Here is a 20,633-nt window from a genome sequence, read left to right as displayed (position 1 = left end):
GCACCTGTCACCAATAAAGCACCTCATTACCAGCCTGCATAAAAGCACACACCTCAGACACACTCACTGTCCGGTCTCGTTCATACGTAGAGGACTCACTGACTTTGCTACTGATTACCTTTGAATACTTCATGCATCACTTACCTCCTGTGTTCCTTCTAGTGTCTCCCCGTCTCCAAGTGTCTCCTAGTTCCCGGATCGCTGAGGTGTGTGCTTCCCCCGGATACCTTCCAGCCTCACTCAAGCTAAAGACTCGGATCACTCCACTCTCCATATCCTCTGCACTCTCTCACGGACCTTTCCCTCACCCTCCCTTCCTCCGGACTCAACACCAGTACTCACTGTGACCAACAATAAACACTTGTATATAAACTAACCTGTTGTGTCAAGCCTCTTCCGTAACAGAAGACCGGACCACACCGACGGCACAGATGAGTTCCCCCCACGGCATGCACTCAGCTGCGTGGTTCTCCATCCTCGCTCATCGGGATCTCCCCTTCTACGAGTACGCTGGGGAGTTTTGCAGGCTGGCAGCAGAGACGGCGATGGACGAGGCTACCCTCAACCATCTGTTCTGGCTTGGGGCCAACTCCCATCGCCCCTTGGACCTCCCAGACACCACTGGCCTCTGTTGGAGAGAAGGCGTATTCCGGTGTCTGGGGAGTGTCCGGTCCCGAGCCAGAACCAGTCCGCCGCCGTCCGTGGCTTCCCCAAGTCAGCCGGCCGTGAGTGTGGCAAGCCGAGAGGACGTTAGTGTGGCAAGCCCGGAAAACGTTAATGTGGCAAGCCCAGAGCTCGCTCCAGTGTGCCCGCCGGCCACTGGCCTCTCCGCATTCCTGGACATGCCGCTGCCCCTGGAGTTCACTGCTCCTATCCTTCCCCCAGTGTCGGCTCCAGCCCCAGAGCCCGCTCCGGTGTCGGCTCCAGCCCCAGAGCCCGCTCCGGTGTCGGCTCCAGCCCCAGAGCCCGCTCCGGTGTCGGCTCCAGCCCCAGAGCCCGCTCCGGTGTCGGCTCCAGCCCCAGAGCCCGCTCCGGTGTCGGCTCCAGCCCCAGAGCCCGCTCCGGTGTCGGCTCCAGCCCCAGAGCTCGCTCCAGTGTCGGCTCCAGCCCCAGCTCCCTGTATGCGCTTCGCTGTTCCTGCTCCTCCAGAGCGCCCTCCAGTGCCAGCACCGCGTATGCGCTACCCTGTTCCCGAGTCAAGCCCACGGAGGGCTCCTGTTCCCCAGTCAAGCCCAGGAAGGGCTCCTGATCCCCAGTTCAGCCCAGGAAGGGCTCCTGATCCCCAATTTAGCCCAGGAAGGGCTCCTGATGTTTTTTCCAGCCCAGGGAGGGCTCCTGTTCCCCGGTTAAGCCCAGGGAGGGCTCCAGGCCCCGAGTACAGCCCCGTAGATTTCCCCAAGAGAATTTTTGGGGGGGGGCATATGCCATGGACCGCCATGGCCGCCCGAGGTCCAGGATCCGCCATGGCCGCCCGAGGCCCCTGATCCGCCATGGCCGCCCGAGGTCCAGGATCCGCCATGGCCGCCCGAGGTCCAGGCCTCACCCTCACTTCCTCCGGACTCAACACCAGTACTCACTGTGACCAACAATAAACACTTGTATATAAACTAACCTGTTGTGTCAAGCCTCTTCCGTAACAATTTATAAATTCAATATATATGATTTCAATTCCATTTAGTTTGTTGAAGTATTAAAATAACTCAAATTAAATCAAACTAAAAACTTAACAAAAGATCTATACAGACATAAGAAATTCAGACATAATTTAACTAAAATTAAAATAAATACAAATCAAATGACAGTAGTTTATCAGTAATCCTAAAAAAATAACACTGCCAAACACACATTAAAAAACAAAAACGTACTTACACATAGTAAGAAATGGTTATAAAAACTGAAACAGACGCGAAACAAGTAATAGGAAAGAGGAGAAATAAAAAGCGATACTTATCCTTTGCCGGTGTCCCTGCCCGGTAGAGTCGATGGTCTTTACACTCTTCGGTCTTCACACGAGGCCTTCACGCGACCGCTGCCACGGTAAACTAAGTTTACCCATCTACCAAAATACTAAATTAATTCAGCTGGACACACTTTCCTTATTTTCTCCACAACAAATGGCCAAGCAAGCGCAGACACTGACAAGATACCTGGAGAAGTCCCAGAAATTCTAAATCTTGAGGTTATCCATCTCCCACTGTTATGGTTATGATCTCTTTTGGTTTAGTTTTCTGTGTTTCCTTTCTCCTGCCTTGTTTGTTTTCATGGTTTTGATTAATTAGCTCCACACCTGTTTCTGTTTCTCCCTGATTACGTTCCCAGTATTTAAAACCTGTGTTCTCCAATATTCCTTTGTCTGCTATTGAGTTGATTCCCCTATGTGCTACGTGAGAGTCTGCCTACCCTGTATTTCCCCGAAGCAAAGATTAAAAGACTGTATTTTGAGTTTACGCCTGTGTCTCCTCGTTCCACCTCCGAAGCCATTACATAACAGAATAGCAGACCTACAAAGTGAGTAATATTAGCGGCGTTTTTCTTTCTTTGTGTTATGTTTCTCCCCTCTTCCGAAATGGCAATCCCAGCCGTTCAACTCCTTTGCCTGGAGCAACAGGACCATTCGCTGGAGGACCATACCAGGGACTTTGTAGATCTGGCATGCCTTACACACTTCCCGGATTGCTCGCTCTGCATATTCTATCACACCAGCCTGAGCGAGCGGTGTAAGGCACGCCGGAGGATTTTGCCGCTTTCGTGGAGTGGGTGCTGGAGAGAAATGGACTGTATTTCTCCATCTGCCCTGCCGAGGAGGACATCTCCAGCCCCACTCATGAACCAGAGACCAGCCAGCCGTCATCCCGCTGCACGGAGTAGATGCCTGAGCCCACCTCAGACGGAGAGCCTGAGCCTACCGCGACACGAAAGTCAGCGTGCAAAACCGTGACTGAGCCGATCGTCGCCCAGGAGCATGAGCCGCAAGACCGTTCTGACCAGGTGCGTGAGCCGGCAACATCACCTGTCCCCGAGGGAGTGCTGGTGGAGATCGAGGGCTTGGAGGAAAGCCCCGCCCACACTCCCGCCACTGAGGGTGAGCTGCAACTGGTCACTGGACTACATTATGAGGAACTAATGGACTGTTTCAAAGTGGATTTAATAGACTGGTTTGGGGAGGCATTACCCAGTTATCCTACATCTCCGCTGGTTCCGTTCAGCTCCTGTCCTCCAGTGTCCCCTCCCAGCCTCCCTCTCCCGCCTCCTCTTAAAGGACCAGTCATTTCCTCAGCCCCATCTCCGCTGGTGCCTGTCAGTCCCTCAGCTCACCCTCAGTCAGCACCATCTGGGCGCTCTGATTCGCCTAGGTACCTCCAGTCTCCAGCTCCTCCTTGGCGTGAGGATTCCCTGCCTCCGCCTCCAGCCTGCGAGCCCTGGACTCCACCTCGGTCCTTCGATCCATCGGCTCCACCTAGGCTCAAAGCTCCCTCGTCTCCACCATGGCCTGTCATCCCACCAGCTCCCTCGTCCCTCCGGCTCTGCCATGGTCAGTCATCGACCATCCGCCACCTCGGGACTCCACTCCTCTGGCTTCGCCTTGTCACTCCATCCCTCTGGCTTTGTCAGGCTCCTCCTTCCCTCTGGCTCTGCCTCCATCCTCAGTCGCTCCGCAGCGGTCTTCCGGAGCCCCACCTCCGTCCTTGACCCTCCAGATCCTCAGTGTCACCCTGGCTCTCCGTCTGCTCTGCTCCATCATGGGCTCCTCTTCCATCAGCTCAGTCTCCGATCAGTCGGCCCCCTGGTGGTGTCAGCCATATCTCCACCATGGCTCCTCCCGCCGTTGACTCCACTTTGGGCCGCTACCCTGGCTGGCCTCTGGATTCCCATCTGGCTCCTCCTGCTCCGGGCTCCTCCCTCCATCCACTCCACCCTGGCACGATGAACTATGCTCCCTTTCCATTGCCTGCCCCTTGCCTACCCCATGCCCACCTCCTGAACCCCCACCCTCCCTCCTCTGTTGGACTTTTGTCGGCACGAGGACGTGCCGTCGTGCGGCCCCCTGGTGGGGTCAGCCATACCCCCCCCATGGCTCCTCCCGCCGTCGACTCCACCGTGGGCTGCTATCCTGGCTGGCCTCTGGATTGCCATCTGGCTCCTCCTGCTCCGGGCTCCTCCCTCCATCCACTCCACCCTGGCACGATGAACTATGCTCCCTTTCCATTGCCTGCCCCTTGCCTACCCCATGCCCACCTCCTGAACCCCCACCCTCCCTCCTCTGTTGGACTTTTGTCGGCACGAGGACGTGCCATTCCGGGAGGGGGCAAACTGTTATGGTTATGATCTGTTTTGGTTTAGTTTTCTGTGTTTCCTTTCTCCTGCCTTGTTTGTTTCCATGGTTTTTGATTAATTAGCTCCACACCCATTTCTGTTTCTCCCTGATTACGTTCCCAGTATTTAAAACCTGTGTTCTCCAATATTCCTTTGTCTGCTATTGAGTTGATTCCCTTATGTGCTACGTGAGTGTCTGCCTGCCCTGTATTTCCCCGAAGCAAAGATTAAAAGACTGTATTTTGAGTTTATGCCTGTGTCTCCTCGTTCCACCTTCGTAGCCATTACATAACACCCACTTAGGCACAGGATCGGCCAAGCAGGCATTGAAATTGTCTTTGAGGGTAGTATCATCATAAACAAGCCCCCTTGACATTGTCCAGAAAAACTGGGTAAATGCACCTATATCCCAGCCCTGTTGGCGAAGGTTAGCCAGACCTCGATGGCGAGCCAGTCTCTCCCAGGCATTAGCAGTTGGCAGGATCTTGATGCTCATTCTGCTGAGTCCAATGCTGGTCAGTTCATTCTGTCACGAATCTGAAGGGAGGACTCAAATGCAGAGTGAGTGTTAACAGATTTATTTAGACAGACTTGCAGACAAGACGAGAGATGGTGAGGAGAGGAGTGAACACAGTCCAAACACTAGGCAGGGAAAGACTTGGAAGACAGGCAGGCCTGGGTGATCGGCCACTGAGTCCAGTCCAGGATGGCAGACTGCCAGAGAGCAGTGAAGGCAGCGAAGCAGGAGGCCGGAGGTAAGCAGCGGTGGCCTGACACTCCTCACCACTCCACACTCATGATGTATCAGGCACAGCACAGGCCTAGCAGCGTGGCAGACCCAGGGAGATGACCAGTAGCTGAGCCTGCAAGTCAGAACAGGGCAGGACAGGAAAGGACTAGACTGGGGACTGACAAGATACTAAATACACACTCAACAAACAATCTGACTGGGAAAATTCAGGAACTCGATGAATAGATGTGCTAGCAAACACACGAGTTGAAACAATGAACTGACAATACAAGAGAGGAAGGGAGCACAATATAAAGGGGCAGAGAACAGGAAGAACAGGTGACAACACAAGCGAGGAAAGAACGAGAGGGGCAGGTGATGACACTCAGACAAACGAGGAGAGAACGAGAGTGGCAGGTGACGACACTCAGACAAACGAGGAGAGAACGAGAGGGGCAGGGGACGACACTCAGACAAACGAGGACTAAACAAGGGGTCGTGGCAATGGAAAATGAGTAGGCAGGACGAAAGAATCACATGGCAGACAACAACAAAGACAGAGCCATGTGCTCACACAACGCAAACAAGGAAACATTAAACAATGATAAATCAGACAAAGCACAGAGGACAGGATCATGACAGATTCTTAGTTGGTAAAGAGCTTGTTTAAGCTAGTCCTGAGCTCGTCCTGAGCAAGAGCTGTCATGTCAGGATGGACCAAAATCTCTGACGAATATTACCTTGTTGAATCTATCCCATGCCATTGAGTGTAGTTTTTTTGGATATTGCATTGGTTACAACATTACAACATGGTATACATAAAAAGGAATAATAACTTCAAAGAAAAATTGATACAGAAGCATGTTTGTATTTTAAATCACAAACAAAGCACGGCAATCATTTGGAAAATTATGTGTTTGAAAACAACATACTGTTTTTTACTGGACTTCTGATTCTGACTAACCTTAAAGTAAGATATTGCCCTTGTGACATCTTCCCTTTGTCGCACCTTGCCTCACTCTCCTCTATAGCTTGTCAGTATGTCAAGATCCGTGTGTCCTGTGTCGTGTAAAATGTGTAGCGTTCCAACCCTATGTGTATGTGAATGTTCAAATCGAATTTGAGGTTTGGTGTGTTTAAATATTTGAACTTTTGCAGCTAGACCGTATGTAACCACCCGACCAGATATAACCACCCAATCTTCTAATCTAAACTATGAGCCTAAATTAAGAATTACCAGTTTTAGTTTTTTTTTTGCCATAGAACATTATTCTGTGGTAGCAAATAATTGTGTCAGAAATATTATTTTATAATTATTACATCATTATTTATGTTGATTAGCCATAGAAAACCTACTATGTTTCTCTTTCAAACATATTGGTGGTTTGTGTGGATATATCCTTACATTCATTATTCATTAATTTTACTATGGTGAATTAAGCAGAGGTTAAAGCCAGGAGGACAATTAGCCTATATTTTATTTGATAGGTAGTAGAAAGCAACTTGGATAATGGACAAGCCCTAAAAAGAAGAACCAGTGGTGTAAGATACTGTGAGAGGAAGCCATCTAGTCATTATGAACTGTCACTGTATGGTAAGAGCTGCATACAGATTCTTCAAATATTTCTTTGAATAGGATACAAGTTTGGAACAACAAGCAAAAATAATCACAGAATTTTCACTTCTGTGTGATCTCTTTAAGTTAGTGCCAGTTGCTCAAGTTAAATCAAATCACAGTCTGAGTCAGACCTGCAACAGTCCATAAATCATGCAATAATGTACTGCAAGGAAGTGTGAGAGTAATTACGTCTTACTGTATGAATGTATTTGTATGTGATGTCTCCCCCTGATTTTGCAGTCAGATTGTCTCTATTTAAAAGTGTGAGTTTAATAACTCTACATGATATGTAAATGTTTAATTTTTGATCTATAAAATATTAATTTCCTTTACATACTTCACAGGAACCACAGAAAGGCAAACACTGTTCTTGGCAATCAGTTGTTATTTCTTGCCATTTTTCAAATATATATATATTTGTTGCTTAGAAATAATAATAATAATAATAAAACAAATCTGTTTTAAGATTTTCTCGTCAGGTCCAGAACTGGTTTTTCTTTCTTTTCTTCTGTTCAATAAGCAATGCCTTCTTTTACAAAGTAACATGTTCACAAAACAATCCGTGCTGAAATGTGCTGCACAAACAGTTATAGTTGGGCTGGGACCAAAGCTGCTTAAGAAAAGTTATTTTTATGTCCTCCTTTTTATATCATCATGACTAAGCAGACCAAGTGTTTGAACACTGAATAGGCATGAATAATGTTTACAATTTCTAAAGTGTAGCACCAGATTTCATGCCTTTTAAGCACTTTATTTTATTACATGGTAACAACTTTTTGGACTGGGGAGGGAGTTTAAGTTCTGAGAAGTTGCATAATGTTTTCAAATTAACTGTAGTGATTATAATGAAAGTATAATGAACTCACCCTAATTTCACTAACTAATTTCACAGGAACATATTTCTAATAATATTGCTGCAAGTCCTCTTGGGAAGTTCCCACTTAAGTTTTAAAAAATGAACATGCCGTGCATGAAGTAATGTTATCTTTATTGCTTCATCATGAAGTATTATCTCTATTCTTTAATAAAAGTGCACAAAATGTGTACAGACTAAATTGTACCATTAGCAATCAAACTTATTATGATAATAACCTATTTGCTTTTGTCATCATTACTGAATGAGTTTCATGCTGCTGGTTTCAACTGCATGGTAGAATTCATGTTTGCTCAACTTGTAAATACAATCATTCAGTGAAGATTGACAGATTTTTTTTTTAGCAATCAATCCCTTTGAAACCTGTCATTATTATAAAATAAAAGTGCTGGGTGTTGAAAATGTTGCTTTGCAAGCTCCCTTTAGACATATCCAAGATCATCAGTTTGACAATATGGTGCTTTGTTAGAAGCCTCTTTGAAGTCTGTTTCATCTGGACAGCGAGGCAGCAAGTCAGTTGTTTTGGGATTCAGACACATTCTATATGTCAGTGGTTCTCAAACCTCTCCATGAAGTACCCCCAGCACTGCACATTTTGTATGTCTCCCTATATCTGACACACCCACTTCAGGTCTTGCAGTCTCCACTAATGAGCTGATGAGTTGAATCAGGTGTGATAGATGAGGGAGACATACAAAATGTGCAGGGCTGGGGGTACTCCAGGACAGGTTTGAGAACCATTGCTATATGTAATAGTCCTGCAGAGCCACCTGATGGTCATATCTTGTAATCAACACTACATGGTATTCAGTGCTTACCTTGTCACGACTTGACAGTGTGAATTTTCTGGGTGGTGGAACACTGAACACTGTGGGAACAATTGATTTTCACACCATTCCTATTTAACAGATGAGTCTCCGTATATTGGTTTATATTCAGAGTCTGAATTTCAATTTAATGAAACAAAGGACATAAGATACTATCTTTTAAGCTGCATGTATAAATAGCACAGTTGAGTTAATCATCTGTATGGCACAAGTAGGTCAGTGGTGAGAAATTTTTAGAGACTTTGGGAGAAATATTGCATTTGGGTTCATTCAAAACATGTTATGTGTCCAAGCTCATGTATGGTACTAACATCATTTTGCAACTATGGATATTTATCATCTTTCATTGTGCATTTTCTTAATTTTTCTTTTCAGGATGAAAAGAATCAGCTAATGACTACAAATGTCTGGTTGTGGCAGGTAACTCAAAGAAATTTAGCTTTATTTTTTTTAAGTATGTCTCAAAATACTCTCCTGATTGATGCTTTATTGGTCTCTTTCCTGTAGGAGTGGACAGACTATAAACTGCGGTGGAATCCAGAAGATTATGGTGGAATCACATCCATCAGAGTGCCCTCCGAAACTATTTGGCTACCAGACATTGTCCTTTATGAGAAGTAATTATTTTTAGAACTTCTTATCCATATCAATTTCATACAGGTGCACATATTAATGAATAATGTGATTGTATTTTGATTTAATTTTTGTGTGCTGAAAGACAGAGATAACAAACTATGTTTATTTAGTCTCCCTATCTGCATTGTGTCATGTATAAAATACAGACAGATTCAGACAGATTAAGATTGCCTCAAACGCCTGGCCACTGATCAGAAAAGCTGAAAATCACTTCCTTTGATTTAATACGTTGTCTGTCAATTCGTTAATCAAATTTTTATGATGCAAAAGATGTGAGCAAGTATAGTGAATATAAAGAGCTCTGCAGCAGCTGTGGTGTCTCAGTCTCCACCAGATGAGAGAAAAATAATAACCTAGTTACAAGATGTACTTTATTAAATAACTCATGACCAGTTGGTATTAACAATAACTGCTGCTCAATCTGCATACATGTGCTGCTCTTCTTTCACTCTCTTCTGAACTCTTCCCTCATACATCTGTGTTCACTTTATTAAAGCTCCAGATAAAGGTTGCCAGCAACCTTGTCTAATAAAACAGCTACCACAGTTATTGTGCTTTGGGTAGGAGGTAGTATTCTCAAAACAAACCCCTCAAAATCACAATATAATAAGCAGACATGACTAAACTGTAGCAAGAGAGCAAATATAAAAGAAACAAACTTTACCAAAAATTAAAAAACAGGAAATTTAATTTATGAATAAATTGTAATATTAAATTAAAATTGAATATTGCTTCATGTTTAATTACACCTATGTGTTGTAATTAATATATTTTTTAAATGATGAAATAACTATGTGGTTAGGGGAGAGGAATGTTTGAAGCATCTCAGATATGCTTATATCTTCAGGAGGGGAGGGGCTTCAAGGACAAAAGATTGGGAACATGGGTAACATGTTCAAAAGAGCCTGAGAAGTGTAAGCTGAGCAGAAATGGAATTATAAATTGACAAAAAGAAACTCTAAAAAATAGTTTCTTTTTTTAACTGCAAAACCCACACATAGGGTCATGTTTGCAATCTCTAATCTACTTGTAGCGTTATCTAATGGCGCTTTTCCACTGTGTGGTACGACTCGGCTCGCCACAGCTCAGTACGGCACGGCACGGCACGGCACGGCTCGTCTCGGCTCGGCTCGGCTCGGTTTGCGTTTCCACTGCAGTTTAGTATCGCTTTAGAGTGGGCGGGATTTGCTGGATCCGCTCCTCTGCTATCAACGAGAGGAACGTCTGTACTTCCTCAACAGACAACGAAACAGACACTTTTTGGTTGTTAAAAAAAGGTGCGCTCGTTCAAAACAGTAGCGTTCGATCCTTCGCTGGCTGTGCTGATTTAAATCTAGCGGTTCTGTTGTGTTTTTGTGTCGCAAGTTCAGTGACGCAGGTAGCGACGATTCTCTTCAGCCAATCCGTGATCAGCAGAGTTTACACGTCACGTTTTGGTAACGGTACGGTTCACTTGAAACCTCAACCGAGGTGGTACTAAAAAAAAGTACTAGGTACTGTACCCAGTGGAAAACCCCCCAAAAGTGAACCATGCCGAGCCATATCATGCAGTGGAAAAGCGACAAAACACATCTGAGACACCCAGCAACAGCTAGAGTGGCAATGTAACAATCACTCATAACACCTTAGCAGTGTCCTGTCAAGCACCCAGAACCTTGTGACATTTGCATGGGCAATCACTACTTACATTTTCTTCAAAAAATGTAAAATGTAGTTGTTAATATCATGTCTCCCTCTCTCCATCTCTGATAGCGCTGATGGCCGATTTGAGGGTTCTCTAATGACCAAAGCCATTGTAAGGTTTAATGGTACCATCATGTGGACTCCTCCTGCCAGCTATAAATCCTCCTGTAACATGGATGTCACCTTTTTCCCATTCGACAGACAGAACTGCCCGATGAAGTTTGGGTCGTGGACATATGATGGCACGATGGTGGACCTGACCCTGGTGGACACATATGTAGACCGTAAAGACTTCTTTGACAATGGCGAATGGGAAATACTCAACGCTACTGGCCAGAGAGGCAGTCGGCGTGACGGCATTTACTCCTATCCTTACGTCACATATTCATTCATTCTTAAACGTCTTCCTCTCTTTTACACACTCTTTCTCATCATCCCATGTCTTGGTCTGTCGTTTCTCACCGTGCTGGTCTTCTACCTCCCCTCGGATGAAGGAGAAAAGCTTTCCCTCTCCACCTCCGTCCTTGTGTCTCTCACTGTGTTTCTTCTCGTCATTGAAGATATCATTCCATCTTCCTCTAAAGTCATTCCTCTGATAGGAGAGTATCTGCTTTTTATCATGATCTTCGTCACGTTCTCGATCATTGTAACTATCTTTGTCATTAACGTCCATCATCGTTCTTCTGCCACATACCATCCCATGGCACCATGGGTTAAGAGTCTTTTCCTCCAGAGATTACCTAGACTGCTCTGCATGAGGGGACACACTGATCGTTATCAGTACCCAGACATCGAGCTGCGGAGCCCAGAGCCAAAAAGAGGGATGAAAAGAGGGCAACAGAAAAGTACCGGAGGAGGACGAGGGGGGTTAAAGGAAGATGAGAACCAGGCCTGGATTGCCCTGTTGGAGAAAGCCACTTACTCGGTGCACTACATTTCTAGACACATCAAGAAGGAACACTTCATCAGAGAGGTGTTTAGGCTTTTTTCCCGTTTTCTTGAAACTGTAGTCTATTAAAGGAATAGTTTACCCAAAAATGAAAATTTGCTGAAAGTTTACTTACCCTCAGGTCATCCAAGTAGTAGATGAGTTTGTTTCTTACATCACTTGCTGACCAGTGAATCTTCTTGCAGTGAATGGGTGTCGTCAGAATGAGATTTTAAAAAGCTGATAAAGACATCACAAATCCACATGACTCCAGTCAATCAATGAATGTCTTCAGAAGTTTTCAATGAAATCTGCAAATATTTGAATACCATTTAATAATACGTGTTCTGCATAATGTTTTTTTTTAGCCTTTGTAGTGTTTGTATTAGTGTAGTGTATTAACTCATTTAGCTAAGCCATGTGACTTATTTCATTCAAAATTTGATACAAAACAAAACAAAAATAAATAAATAATGAAGCAGTGTTTCAAAAGCGGCTATCACTAAGACACAACGCTTTGACACGATAGCCATCTGCAAAGGCAAATGTTGGAGATGTTAGCCTGAAGCCATTTGTCAACATGGTTTTAAATTTAACTACATAAATACATCTGTGTCTGCAAGATTTTCTCTTAACTACAACACCTATTTAAAAAAAAAGTGTTTTATGGTGTGTGTCTTAAAATTCTGTTGACTCATGTGATTGGTTCAAATTGACTGACAAATAAATAAAGAAAAGCATTTGACAAAAGGACAAAGAAAGCCAACAATGGAAATGTTGCATTTAATAATGTTTGATCAATGTATTGTCTTACATGAACATTTTTAAACATAAATTGAATTGAACCGTTTTAAATAATGTTTTTTTTTTATTTGTCAGATTGAAAAGTGGTCAAAGACACAACTGCGCAATTAAAAAATAGCACAAATTAAGGCAAAAGTACATCCTGTGTGAAAGCCCCCTAATGCTAATTGGAACAATTCAGTCTATGAAAACTGTTTTGTTATTAAAGTGAAAAAGCAATTAGTTGACAGTATGTACTTAATTCCGTTTGGGTCTGTTTGTCACACAGGTTGTTCAGGACTGGAAGTTTGTGGCTCAGGTGTTGGACCGGATCTTCCTCTGGGTCTTTCTCACAGTTTCTGTGCTTGGGACCGTCCTCATCTTCACCCCAGCTCTGCAGATGTACCTCAGCACATCTTAGAGATTTCAGCCTACGAATGACATTCTTATGACCTCTGAAATATGTGTAGTTCCCACAACTTTACAATAATCCCTCTAAAAGTCCTTTTCTGTAATCCTCTCCAAATTCAGCTTCTGTCTCTTCTTCCTAGACACTGTGTTCAATAGTTAGACTGAAAATAGCAAAACTCAGCTAAAATGAAGTTCAGGAATTTTTTTTTTTTAGCCTTTGTAGTGTTTGTATTAGTGTAGTGTATTAACTCATTTAGCTAAGCCATGTGACTTATTTCATTCAAAATTTGATACAAAACAAAACAAAAATAAATAAATAATGAAGCAGTGTTTCAAAAGCGGCTATCACTAAGACACAACGCTTTGACACGATAGCCATCTGCAAAGGCAAATGTTGGAGATGTTAGCCTGAAGCCATTTGTCAACATGGTTTTAAATTTAACTACATAAATACATCTGTGTCTGCAAGATTTTCTCTTAACTACAACACCTATTTAAAAAAAAAGTGTTTTATGGTGTGTGTCTTAAAATTCTGTTGACTCATGTGATTGGTTCAAATTGACTGACAAATAAATAAAGAAAAGCATTTGACAAAAGGACAAAGAAAGCCAACAATGGAAATGTTGCATTTAATAATGTTTGATCAATGTATTGTCTTACATGAACATTTTTAAACATAAATTGAATTGAACCGTTTTAAATAATGTTTTTTTTTTATTTGTCAGATTGAAAAGTGGTCAAAGACACAACTGCGCAATTAAAAAATAGCACAAATTAAGGCAAAAGTACATCCTGTGTGAAAGCCCCCTAATGCTAATTGGAACAATTCAGTCTATGAAAACTGTTTTGTTATTAAAGTGAAAAAGCAATTAGTTGACAGTATGTACTTAATTCCGTTTGGGTCTGTTTGTCACACAGGTTGTTCAGGACTGGAAGTTTGTGGCTCAGGTGTTGGACCGGATCTTCCTCTGGGTCTTTCTCACAGTTTCTGTGCTTGGGACCGTCCTCATCTTCACCCCAGCTCTGCAGATGTACCTCAGCACATCTTAGAGATTTCAGCCTACGAATGACATTCTTATGACCTCTTTGAAATATGTGTAGTTCCCACAACTTTACAATAATCCCTCTAAAAGTCCTTTTCTGTAATCCTCTCCAAATTCAGCTTCTGTCTCTTCTTCCTAGACGCTGTGTTCAATAGTTAGACTGAAAATAACAAAACTCAGCTAAAATTAAGTTCAGGAATTTTCTGCCCTTTTAACACAAAACTAAAAGGCAGCTTATACAGTTGAGGGCGTTTGGATCTGGGTAATCTCTCTAAGGGGATCATGGTTTTAAAGATCTTCAATAAGTTGGCATTACTGTGTAAAAGGTATAACCACCTTTTTTATGCCTCTCATTTTGCTTTCAGTCTTTTATTTATTTATTTATTTCATGTTAAAAATGTGTCATTGTCCATGTAAGTAATATTTAACTAGGTAGCACTAGGTAGCAAACCTATTCACTTTATTAAAAAATGCAATCTGTTTGCAGTAAATGTAAAAAATTGTATCACTATCCAGATTGATATAATTGTTCATTAATATTATTAATAATCTGGATGATGATCAGTTATAATAGTATCTATCTTATTGGCACAGGTGACATTTACTGTACAGTCTATCATCTGTTTTCCTATTTTTTAGTACTGTTAAATTAAGTAGTATCAGGCCTTGGTTGATATTATGCATATGTAAATTTTATGCAGATGAGGCCATGCATAATACAAAGCGCATGTGTATGTATCTACAATTTTCCACAATCTGGAATTTATAAATAGAACTCTGCTAGATTTTGCCTCATATATTGTTTTATAAATCTGCCATTTATGCTTATGTATATTTTTAGGATTAAATTTACACCAAGTGTCAAGCATCCTTATCCCTAAACCCTTGGAGATACTGTTGTTGATTTAATGGGTGGTGAGATTAAATTATCCCAACTTGTCTTTGGCATCATTAGCAAGGACTGTATTATGACACCCTTCTTTATTTCTGTCCATAGATACACTTTTATCCAAGGTCAGTAAATGGAGATGTCAACTGAACAAAATAAATCACATGAATTTATGTAAATAATATTTTTACTGATCTGTGCAAGTGTATTTACTGCTGTGACACATCAGAAACATTTCTCTGTGGTTCAGAATAGCCTGGCACTTCCACAGGAAACATTGAATCAGTGTTATTTGGGTCCTTAAAATAATGTTTTCGAGAGAACCCTAAACCTAGACCTTTTTTTATATCTATATCATATATATATAGATATCTGGTGGTGAATGAGGAGATACCCCCTGACAATGTAAAGCGCTTTGAGTGCCTAGAAAAGCGCTATATAAATGTAATGAATGAATGAATTAATTATGGTGTAGACAGCATCACTGATTATAATGAGTTCCATAGTATTTTGTCCCAGCTCGCCACTCGCATCCGGTGTAGAAGAGGGGGAACATTGGTTTTGCTTTGTTTCACAGAACTAATCGTTGCCTGGTTGCGTACGTATGTGTGGGGCGGAGCTATCAAAATAGGCGCGAGACCCCCTTTTGGTGGGGGGGGGGGGGGGGGGGTTTACTGTAAAAATGCAAACGTAGTAGAGGGAATTCAGGTCAAATGGACACCTTTGATACTTTGACCATATTGCTGTATATATTCACAATATATTTTTAGTTGCACTTTATTTTACAGTGCCTTTGATACAGTGTAATTATGTAATTGCTTAGTAATATTAATCAACAACATGTACTTACTATAGGGTTATGGTTAGGATTAGGGTTTGGTTTATATTTATAGGGTTAGTTGCTTGTATTTATGCAGAGTTTATTGTTATTAGTATAGTAAGCACATGTAATGTGTAACAAGGACATTGTAAAATAAAGTGTTACCATATCTTATTTTATTTTCATTAACAAAAAGACGCCAATTCAGTTTATATTTACAAGAAAAGTGTTAAACAATAGTAGAATGCAACATGTTACGGTAGTTCCTCTCGAAAGCATCTCTCTTTTACCATTGATGATACTGATGTCACATATTAAAGTCAACCTGAAATCTTATTGTACATGATTCATCAGTGCATGCTCTTCCCCTCCAATGACTTTTATTGATTTTCAAAATATGAAAGTACAATGTGTACATATAATTTCATGTTGGCTTTTGTATTCATGAATGAGTATGTATTTAACATCTACATTCCTGAATGCTGCTTTTGTATCGCATCAAAGAGAAATTATTCAAATGTGCAATGATGCAGCGTGTTGTTGACAGTGTAGTTTGCCTTCTTAATAGGCTTTAATCTCAATGCACCTCATCTGGGAGTGAAATTGTCTGGCCTCTCAGAGAAGCACAGAGCGTGAAATATTTCCATTTCCAGAGTGTGTGTATTCTTTAGATATATTTTCAAACCACATCTGGGCTCTGTAATCACTGGCTTAGCAACCCATAGTGTGAAAACGGTAAATTGAATTTCACGCTGTTGTGCCATCTCTTTCTTTGCAAGCCATGAGCACTAGGTGTATTCTCTCGAGGTCCCCCACATGCTCCTACAAGTCACAGAGCTGTATATGTTAAAATTCATTGTTGATTATTTATCCGTATCAATCTAATGCATGTCAAAAAATACTTTCTTTTATTTTCCAGTCAACATACAACCAGCGCAATATAGTTCTGTACTGTACGAAAAAAAAGATTTACTTCTAAAACATTTCACTAAAATTGCTAGTAAATTTCACAAATAATTACAAAGAATCTTCAAGTAACACATTGAAGACATGAAATTGAAGTAAAAAGACTGATTTTTATGTTGTATTTACAGTATATGTAAAACTTCACACATGACACTAAAATGCAATAATAATTTAACAAAATAAGATAACATAAAACCCTACATGTGCATAGTTGATAATTTTTTTTTACTTATTTTACTGAAAAAAACATCAAATGTAAAGTGTCACACATAGAAATCTGGGAGTGACAATTTATAGTTTTTTACTGTTAAAAAGATGACTTGTTCTTTTTCACTTCCAAAAACCATAAATGTAACAGTAGGCCTATTTTTCAGTAATATATCCCATTAGGCCTATTACAGTTTTTCGCCGTATAGTAACAAAACCATACTGCTATCGAATCAACAGGTTTTTACCATAGGATTTTTACAGTATTTTACCGTTAAAATAATGTCATTTTTGTACAGTGTATGCAACTGAAAAGAAGATAAATTTCATGATGGGATGAGAGACTTGAAGAGGCCTGTGTAACAGATTTTATATGCAAGGTGTGGGGCTTTCTGATTAAAATCACAGTAGATTAGGTTAATTTCTTTAAAGGACTTATTTTACATAATAAATTCAGGTCTTATGGATGTATTGTTCTAATAATGCATAATGCCGACTTAAAGGATGTCACAACAGGCTTCACCTGTCAAGTTAATTAAATACAAAATGGACGCAACTGTGTAACAGACCTGTATTTTAATTGAAAAGAACTTAAAACGGGCAACCTCAGCTCTTGAATAGTCTGACTTCATCTCCTCCTGTTTAATTCAGTAGAGGAGATATTATGTGGTGCGACAGCACTGGTGCTTGCAGCAGTCTCAATTCAGAAACCTCACAACATCCTAACAAGTTTACTTAACCTACTTTACAATACCCACACTCACAACTGTATTTCCTATTTTACATGGGTCTGAAATTGTTTTGTTGTTTCATTAGCCAACTGTTCTCCATAACTATGAGCTCACAACACATCTGAATGAATTTATACTTCACTGTATCAAAGAAAAATAGTATTTAAGGTATTTAAATTTGATATATATATATATATTATTGAATGGAAGGTTTGATTTACACACACACACACACAATTATAGTTTAAAATGGTGTAAAAGTGAGTCTGCTGAAAGGTAAAATTATTCTAGGACTTTTATTGGCCAAATTTTAAATGAAGGTATGCCATTAGCACCACTGTAAATTCAAACTGAATGAACTTTAATGAATATATGTCTGAAATGTACATTCATGTAATTACTGAATAATATCCCCAAGAAATACAATAAGTATTACATTTTACACAATAACTCACAAGTAAAATCATTTTTCTGTCCCTTTTTTTTTTACTCCACAAATGTAAAAATATTAACATGTCCACAGATCACTTATTACAAAAAAAAATAACTTTGATATTTAATCTAATACAATTTCACAGACCACAAAATTATATTAATTAACCTCAAAACTGTTTCAAATGAATAACTCTTGACATTCAGGTAAAATTACAAAATGAAGAAGAGTCTAGCTACTAAGATGAGATTTTGTGCCATTAAAATAAAAAAATAAAATAAAATAAAATAAACATTCATTGCCAACAGATGGCAGCATACCCCACTCTAATGACACTGGTTGCAATAACGTTAATCTTTATGACTAACATCCATTGTGAGGGAACTTTGATTTGCATAATAAATATATAGTGTCGGGTTAAAAATAAAAACATCATGATTCACTGAGATATAACACTACACTGCAACTTTCTCAGAGGGTGTTAACTAAACTTTTGCCCCAAATGCTGTCCTTGATCTGTTCGGGTATGAATTACTACATCTAATTGATATTTCCAAATATGTACCGTTCTAGCATGGAGCCAGGCCTAATGTCTTCAAGACTGACTTTATGGGTCTCAGAACTGCATTTATCAGGAAAAAAGCAACAAACAATTTAATTCTATTTCTCTGTATATTCTGACACTTTATTCAAGTGTGTTTGAGTGATTAACTAGCTTGTTAAAACTTTACATCGCATAGAAACCAGTGTGTCATTTACTCTTCGTTAAAAGGAACCAATGTGACCTGCTAAAAGAAGCATACTCAACAAATCTGAAGTGACATCATGTCATTCTGTGTAAATCTTTATAAATCTTTATCTATATAAAAATACACTGTTCTGTGCTATCTCGGTCATGGAGTATTTTATATGCCTCTGAATAAAGGAAATGCATTTAATTTAAAGTGAAATCATGATTCCAGTTAAGCTGTTCTTTCTTTCTTCATCTCTTCTCTTTGAGTTGATTGAGGGTCAGAAAAGTTAAATTCTGTTCCTCTCTTTTTCTACAGCTTTTTTTCTTCGCCTTCTGCCCTCCAATATTTGAAGCTTCAACTCCAATCTTCTGAACACTCATATTCTTTCTCATATTATGAAAGGTGAGAGAGTGAGAGGGTAAAAGAGAGAGAGAGAAAGATATGGAAAGCTTGATAGTCTGCCCACTAGGGTCTTCTCTGAGTTTATAAGGGTCATTTAATATAAATCTGAGCCTGTAATACTTCCCATTACATCGTTTTTTCTCTTTCTTGTACTTTATATGCTTATGAGATCTAATTTCTGCCTTGTCTTTTGATTCTTAAAATGACATTATAAAAATTCTAAAATCAACAAAAGGCTTATAACTAAGAATCATATTATTATTATTAGCAATATTACATTCATTTTATTGGCGGTACATAGTGTGTTTTGCATGGCTGTAGGTTATATGACAATAAGGACAGATTAAATGATCTGTGACTCTGACTAGAAAAGAACAATACAATAAAAGTTAGTTAATGCACTCTGAGTCGAGCTGATGGTGCATGAGGCTTGTCTTTTTTCCCCCAACTGTTTTCTGCTTGTCTTGTCTGATGCTGAGAGACAGTTATGCAAAGCTTGTGGATGCCGTGAAAAGGAGAGAAGAGGGAGAGGTCATATACCGGTGTCTGCCACCGATGGGGGTTTGGGGACTGTCAGAACCAATGCCTTGCTCTCTCTTTCATAGTCCTGTGTGAGAACCAACGCCTGCCGGGGCACCAGTGTGTGATGAATCTGTTTGCAATTCATGAGTGCTGGGGTAGGAACGGGCTGAAGGTGAGGAGTCGGGGTGGTGGAGGGATGCTAAAGACGGGAGATAATGGAGGTAAGGCTGCTTTGATTATTTATAGAGGTTCTCTCTTGTGCTGATTGGATAGATGGTGTAATTACTGATGATGAACTGGCCGTGTTAATTATCGGCACGCGCTCCTCCCGAAACTTGTTAATAAAACATCACTTCACGAGTTCACACTTACTTATAATGAACCGAGTAAAGGTTATGCGTATTTGGCGTGCTGTCCGGGGAGAGGGCTCCGAGCTCGGTAATTACTCTCGAGCCCGGGGTACTCCCCCTGTCCGGGGAGAGGGGTCCGAGCTCGGGATTAAGCCCGGACCCAGAATGCTCCCCCAAAGATGCAATTAGTATGGGACAGCAGCCAGAGAGGAGCGTTGATAACCCCCCAAATTTGCAGAACTTTAAAATTGGTGGGTGCTGGACATCGCTTGTAGTAGCGGCACTGCTGAGGCTTAGGAGAGAGAACTAGAGGCTTCTGCGGAAGCGGGCGCTGCTGCGGCATCTGAAAAAGAAAAAAACCCCTGTGGGAGTGGGAACTGCTACTGCATCTGGAAAGAATACAGTGTAAAATGTGTAAAATACAGATAATGGCTCCAGCGGGAGCGGGAACTGCTGCGGCAGTGGGGAAATGCGGAAAAGCTCCTGCGGGAGCGGGCACTGCTGCGGCAGTGGGGATATATGGATAGCTCCTGCGGGAGCGGGCACTGCTGCGGCAGTGGGGAAATATGGAAAATGCTCCTGGGAGCGGGAACTGCTGCGGCAGTGGGGAAATATGGAAAAGCTCCTGCGGGAGCGGGCACTGCTGCGGCAGTGGGAAAATATGGAAAGCTCCTGCGGGAGCGGGCACTGCTGCGGCAGTGGGAAAATATGGAAAGCTCCTGCGGGAGCGGG

General features: G+C 41.5%; 1 protein-coding gene across 3 annotated transcripts in view; it reads left to right on the top strand.

Moving 5' to 3' along the window:
• chrnb3a (cholinergic receptor nicotinic beta 3 subunit a) overlaps positions 1-12,830 on the top strand; it is a 27,947-nt gene extending 15,117 nt beyond the window's left edge. The window contains exons 1-5 of one of the 3 annotated variants that reach the window (XM_016229032.1): positions 8,277-8,339; positions 8,739-8,783; positions 8,871-8,980; positions 10,752-11,655; positions 12,683-12,830. In XM_016229032.1, coding sequence (XP_016084518.1) covers positions 8,310-8,339; positions 8,739-8,783; positions 8,871-8,980; positions 10,752-11,655; positions 12,683-12,814 — 1,221 coding nt within the window. In that variant the 5' untranslated portion in view covers positions 8,277-8,309 and the 3' untranslated portion in view covers positions 12,815-12,830. Of the gene's footprint in view, positions 1-8,276; positions 8,340-8,423; positions 8,579-8,738; positions 8,784-8,870; positions 8,981-10,751; positions 11,656-12,682 lie in introns of those variants that run through there. The other 2 variants (XM_016229033.1, XM_016229031.1) reach the window with 2 other exon arrangements.
• Positions 12,831-20,633: the final 7,803 nt, after the last annotated feature.

This window comes from Sinocyclocheilus grahami, unplaced genomic scaffold (assembly GCF_001515645.1).
Source record: "Sinocyclocheilus grahami isolate Dianchi unplaced genomic scaffold, SAMN03320097.WGS_v1.1 scaffold346.1, whole genome shotgun sequence".
Taxonomy (NCBI): Eukaryota; Metazoa; Chordata; class Actinopteri; order Cypriniformes; family Cyprinidae; genus Sinocyclocheilus; species Sinocyclocheilus grahami.
The sequence above is the reverse complement of the archived record's forward strand: the minus strand, read 5'-3'. Positions and strand labels throughout refer to the sequence as shown.